Source organism: Seriola aureovittata, chromosome 9, assembly GCF_021018895.1.
Source record: "Seriola aureovittata isolate HTS-2021-v1 ecotype China chromosome 9, ASM2101889v1, whole genome shotgun sequence".
Taxonomy (NCBI): domain Eukaryota; kingdom Metazoa; phylum Chordata; class Actinopteri; order Carangiformes; family Carangidae; genus Seriola; species Seriola aureovittata.
In genome coordinates, this window is record NC_079372.1 from 13,033,165 (window position 1) to 13,039,947 (window position 6,783).

At 38.3% G+C, this 6,783-nt stretch overlaps 1 protein-coding gene across 5 annotated transcripts in view; it reads right to left on the reverse strand.

Moving 5' to 3' along the window:
• LOC130174867 (microphthalmia-associated transcription factor-like) overlaps positions 1-3,420 on the reverse strand; it is a 31,486-nt gene extending 28,066 nt beyond the window's left edge. For 4 of the 5 annotated variants that reach the window (XM_056385103.1, XM_056385101.1, XM_056385102.1 and 1 more), the window contains exon 1: positions 2,234-2,436. In XM_056385103.1, coding sequence (XP_056241078.1) covers positions 2,234-2,337 — 104 coding nt within the window. In that variant the 5' untranslated portion in view covers positions 2,338-2,436. Of the gene's footprint in view, positions 1-2,233; positions 2,437-3,353 lie in introns of those variants that run through there. The other variant, XM_056385106.1, reaches the window with a different exon arrangement.
• Positions 3,421-6,783: the final 3,363 nt, after the last annotated feature.

Genomic DNA, 6,783 nt, shown 5'->3' on the forward strand with positions numbered 1-6,783 from the left:
AGCATAAGATTTACAGCATAAATATTTATAGTTGATTTATATGCCAAGTTCGCCTGCAAAAAAAAAAAAAAGATCCCCCAACTCTCAGTTTCAGATATAACACATCCACTGCTATATTTATACAGCTTATTTACACTGCATAGAAGACCAGTTTCACCGCCTGTCTCACATCTATATTAGGCACAAAAAGTCTGGCACATCGTCTGCAGCAGTCTGAGTGCGCTGTCAAGCTGATATGGAGACAGCAAGAAAACAAATAGATCTGCGAAAGCTAAGATGACATTTTGTCACACTTCACATTTCAAATTTAGAAACAGCGGGGGCCAGCCATGACAAGACATCACACAAGTCAATAATCAATCCGACTAATTATAAGCATTTTGCGCAACAATGTCTCACAACGCAGTCATTGTGACTATTATTATGCTGGGTCATCCTCATGTGATGGGAAGAGGAAGTGGGTTAACTTCAATCAAAACAACTGCTCAGACAGCTTCACATATTCCAAAGGAAATAACATTAAATAAGTTAAATATTCTGTGATTCTCCAGGAACAATGCTGGCACTTCAGTTTTACTGCCACTGATTCCTGCTCAGCCAGCAACAACACAACAAAACACAACACAACACAGCTCAGATTCAGCCCGTGTATAAGTAACAGTGTAATGGCATTTCACTAATGAAGAAATTGAAGAAATTAGTTTAAAAAATGCAGAACTGGGTTAAGGGTTGGGGCCGTCTGAGATGACAGTTTTCTTCCTGATCTTGTGTTTTGGCCTGAATTTAGAGAAAAGGAGATAAAATACAAATCTGCAACTACATGTCAAAAGAACCAGAGGGGGAACAAATAAGTGGCAAACATCTGCAATAAGAGCTCTGTCTGCACACAGTGGTGTACTGTCCTCAGTGTGTCTCACCCTGACAATGAGGCGAGCTATTACTATCTCCAAACAGCATAACAGAGCCGTGTGGACACAACGTACAGAAAATCAGACAGCATTCTGCTGATAGGTGTACTGCCGTCATCGTCGTTGTCATCATCATCATCATCATCATCATCATCATCACACAGGCCGAGTGGTGAGTTTCACAACTTCTCTGACGAATCACAGCTAAAAAAAGTGTCTCATTATGTATTAAAATCACTCATCATCGATCACAAAATAAATCACACCAACCATCTGCTGAGTGGAGCTTCCTATTTTTGCATACAGATGTGTCAGTGGTGTTGGTCTTTTCCCAAAATGTTGAACTTATGACTAAACTAGACAAACGGATTATAAGATCTATCGTCTGAATTTGACACCATACACAAACAGACATATCAGACAACACACTCACTGTGCAACACCTCCAGAAAAAAAGGGGGTGAAAGGTCAAATCAGACCACATAGACCTGACTCAGCTCAATGTTGATTGTTTAGAGAGGCCTCAATTTGCCAAAGTTGAAAACAGCTTTCTAATCAGTCAGTGGTGCAGAGTGTTTGTGTTTGAGACGCCAGAGGAACTAGTAACTGTTGTTGTTCATTTATTCTATGAAAACGTTTTTGCTTTGTTAGGATTTAAGAGCACTTTCTCCAACAACTATATTCAGCATATCGCTTTGGTTTGCAAAATCCTGATATCATTTACAGGGTCTGTTACTTAGAGTTCTTTCCAGGTGCTGATTTGTTGTATATGTGTCGCCTACATAACTTTCAGCCAGTGAATATCCTGCCATCTGCATCTGTATCATTTAACCTGTAGACTTATTTTAACTTAATACTAACACAATATCATTTGCCAAATCAAAACAATTATTGTTAAAATCGTCTATAAAATATATTTCTATTGAGAGTTTTAGGAAAATCAAAAAAAAACCCCAAAAAAACCAACCCATCCATTTTCTTGAACAGCACGTCAACCATCACTATAAGTGAGGCTGAGCAGCATCTCATCAGACTCTGACCTGTCTGCTCCTCTACGAGCTAATATTTGGAGTTGATGTTGACAAGACAACACCCAAGTGTTGCATAACTTCATGCCAGCGGGATAACCATAAGGAATGAGAGACCAGTTGAATCCCCACTCCAGAGCTCAGCGTCGGGTCCAGCTCCAGTTAACATCACACAGGAGGAGCCTCACACATGCACGGAGCCCGGCCAACACTGAAAAGGGTCTGCAGCCTAATTATCACCTGAACACAAAAACCGCTCCAGCGTGGGAAATAACTGTCCACAGCCACACAACTGACCTGTTTTTCAAGGGTGTACTCTTCAATTCGTAATACGTTTTCGGCTCCTCTTGAAACTCCTCTCCAACCTCGAAGTCGGGAACAATTCCCGATTCGGACTGCATACTTGCAGATATCAACTTTTGGAAACGTTAAACCGCAGAAAAACACACACACACAGACGATATTTGTGCCGCCGTACTTCGCTCAGTACCAACCGCTGTCAACGCAAAACCGCCTCTGTCCAGGACCCAGAGCCCTGTAGTCCGCCACAGCAGCGAGCACAGAGCGGCGAACGGGCTGCAGGCGACGCAAGAACTGCAGCTACCGACATGCACCTCGGCTGTCAATGTCAGCATGGTTTTCATTGGCTGCGGCATCCGAAGGGGATTTTACACGGTCTTTATTTGCGCAGTGAAACTTCAGCGTCAAAAAGTTTCGTTTCCTTCAATAATATTTAATAATCGTTACAATTCATTCTTAGGAAAGAGATGATTTTTCAACATGGCTGCTAATTTGTGACCTGGAGTCTTAACCTCTTCATTATCCTATAAGAGACAGTGACCTCACATTACACCTCAATACCACAACAATATAGGCTACTATATATTTATATTATATTATGTGAATATTCCTGAGCTTTTTCACAAACAAAAACTCAGCCTCTGACACAAACTCTTTCAGCTTGGGAAAACTCAATTATTATTGCATGAGAGGACAAAATACATTAATGGTTAATCATTGTAATGAAGCTTAAACTCCCAAAGCTTAGTGCAGGTAAAGCGACACAGAGAAGCCGTCATAAGCTGGAAGTATGAATCAGCTACTACTGATTTCATGCTCAACAATAAACAGGATTTCCATACATGCATCTCTGTGAAGGATTTTACTTAATCGTCTGTCAGGTCGTTTGAACACTGCATCTACTCAGCGACTCAGGTCAACTTTTGAACAACAACAACAACAACAACAACAACAACAACAACAACCACAACAACCACAACAACACCGACAAAAAATCAATGTCAAAATCCTACCTGAGCAGCAGTCGTTGCATTGTTAGTAATTTATAACCTAAACCCTGCAGTTGTCTCATTGTCTCAGCGGTTCAATCAGACATTGCACCCAAATTATAACTAACCTGGAGACTCTGTCGACCCTCATGTCTGTTTCCCTCAGTTTCCTGTGCAGACAAACTAACCTGACTCGTTAGCTGCTCGTCTCCTCCTGCAGCCCCACACTCTCAGCAAGTTTGGTCTCCTCAGTTGGATCCCTTTCCACCACTTGGGGGTAGTATAGAGCTAAACAAAGCCAGTGCATCGGGCCCAGGGGAGGCACTTTCTATTACAAAATGGAAATTCAAGTTCAATATTTGCATTCGCCTCATCCTGCTGAACTGGTTTTTAAGTCTACATTTTACCAATGCAAATGTCATGCAAATGTGCTTCTGCTGGAAAGCACAGACTTAAAAACTAAAAATAAAGCCTTAAATGACATCATGATTATTTAAAACACACATAGCCCAAAGGAAACAGAATCTGTTTTTTTTTTTACTTCAAAGATTGCCAATATTTGCACAAGACTTTTTTCTTCATCACAGTAGCTCAGAGACATATGAAAAGCAAACTCGGTTGCAGTCAGATCAGGAGACATGATGCAGGAACTGCAGGGCGTCACACAATGGACTAGACAACACATATTATTCTGGCTGTTGTGGGGTGAATAGAGGCACTGATTACTGAGGGCCTCCAGCTGAGTGAGGCCCCCATATAGTTTGTAGACTACAATGCCCTTTGTAATTCCTCAAGTGGGTATATTATGTAAATATTTGATACTTGTGATACAATATTCACACAGTTCTGTCATGACACACAATTTGGTTCAAACCAACAAAACTATCGTTCTGATTTCATTGTAATACTACAACTAATATGTTGTTATTTTCTGAAACAAAACAAGCTGCAATAAAATCACTGGGTCATATTTAATACAATTTGAGTGGATATGACAGTGACACAATTGTGGTGGAATGTAATCAAATACATCTACACAAGTACTGTACTTAAGAACAATTTTGAAATATTTGTACTTATACTTATACTTGTACTTAGTGTTTCCATTTTATGCTACATGACTTGTCTGCATTTTGGAGGGAAATACTGTACTTTTTACTGCACTATATTTTATTTGACTTACTTGAAGTTTAAGGTTATCCTCAAAAAACATCTGATCATTTGAAATCATGCATTTATAGACTGAAGTACATTATGTAAATTACTTACACAAAAATAAAAGATAAAAATGCATCTTACACATTATGCTGCATAAACATGCATTAACAACAATAATCCAGTTTGCTGCCATTTTCCCATCTAATGAGCTTTTGATAGTTGAAATACATTTAGCTGCTTATACATTTTGTTTCTATTTAAGTAAAGTTATGATCGCAGGACTTTGTGACTGATTGTTAATAATATTCATATCCTTTGTGTTTTTGGCTGTCAGATGCAAATGTTTTTGTAGAACTGACAATGAATTTGTTACAATTTTACAGTAAAACTTGAGCTTGTTGTGTAATGTTTGGTAAAAAAAATATATATATATTTTAGCCTGGGTATAGAACCCAGTATGAATGACAGTAAATGTCCAGTGTCATACTGGCCATGTGCCATGGGATAACTGAACACGTGGACATAATTACAACAGCTAACACATCACTGTTTACACAGCGTTGTGCAGATTTAATAAGGAGTGACAGACAGTGCAAACACTGCTGGCTAATAACACAGAGCATGAACTGAAATGTAGGCCAACAACAGCAGAGAAACGTTTCTGCTCAGGTGTGAACAGACAGTCCTTTTTGCTTTTGTTTTCAGTCATGGCTCATTCATGGGAGACAGATGTCATCAGTAGCTCACAGCCGTTTGAAACACAGCACTTCCTGTTTTCTGGATTCAAAACAAGATCCTGTAGTTCCAGGACACTAGTGAAGGTTTATTTTGACATGTTGTCATTGACTGATCATTTAGTCCTGAAAAGAACTGGAATATGGTCAAGAAACAGGCCCACGCCTTAAGCATTATTCCAAATTCAATGTAGTAGAAAATTAATTGGACCATATACTGGATAGTAATACTAGACTCTTATACTCTTATTTATCGTGTTTCGCTTGGAAATTTTGAGGTACAATATGCTCAGTTACTCCATCGTACTTTGTTTATCACACATTGTTAAATTTCTAGTTATAAGATAAAATAATGATATATATATATATATATATCACTGTGTACAAAGTGAAATGAACCTCCTACAGGGCAAAAAAGGCCCCTTCTAACAAGCATTATAAATGGCAGTTTCATTATTTTCCCAAGCAACAAGAAACCAACCAGTACTCTAGAGCAGGTATGATTAATTGATCAATTGTGAAAATTAGTTGTCAAATGAATAGTTTTCAATCAACTTACTCACTACCAGCCTCTCACATGTGAGTATTTGCTATTTTTACACAGTTTTCTAGGATAGTAAACTCAACATCTTTGGGGTTTTTGACATCGAAAGCTATTTGAATATGTTAACATAGGCTTCAAGGAATAATTAGGGTATTTTTCACAATTTTCATAAACTCTTGCTCATGATCTTACACTAACTAAGTTATTATATAAGAACAACAGGAATCAGAGGTCCTTTCCGAAATCTGCACATTTGATTAATTTTCCATCTATTGGTCAAAACGTTTGAAAATTTTTTAAAAACTACAGTATGCACCAAACATATTTGTAGCACTCTTATTCAGAGTATTTCTGCACGAGTCAACAGATGAAGTTATTTCTAGTTACATTTTGTTGTCCAGCTCTGTCAGTTTCTATCATGGTGATGTGTGGGGGTATCTGCATAAAGTATCTGCCAACCAACATTTGTCTATGCTTAAATGGAGACTGAAAGATAATTGCACAGACACTCAATTATGCATTGAAAGAGCAATACATATTCCCAAATTGGATAGTTATTGTGTATGCAATAAATATTTTAAAATGAACTTGGAGGTACTTCCCATGTTTTAATATTCTTTTCTAACAACTGTGGAGCTGTTCGTTGTAAAGCAGATGCAATCTTGCAAAAGTTCATGAACATGTTTGCATCAAGGAGACTTCAAAATAAAATTCTGTACAAATGAGCAACCTAGAGTGTTACTTTTACAAATGTTTACATTGCTTAGTCCGGTGTGTTATATTTGTTAAATAAAAAAAAGCACTGTTGTAAAAGCACTACAGTTCCTTGAATGTATTAGAAGTACAGCTTGCCATTAATGATAGAACTAAATGAGGGTAATGAGGGAATCCTATTCTTTTGTTTACAAGAGCATTTTCCTGTAAGGAGGAGACTCTCTGGACAGATGGTTTTGGGGGATCTTAATGAGATACTTATTCATGTCTGATGTCAGAAATCCAAGACTGGAGGGTGGGGGGTTGCTCTACTACGAGGCTTACTGCACTTACTGTAGACTGTGAGGACATGTGGTAGTAGCAGTGCAGTTCTTATTGCAGATTGCCAGTTGATCTTGACGTTAAACT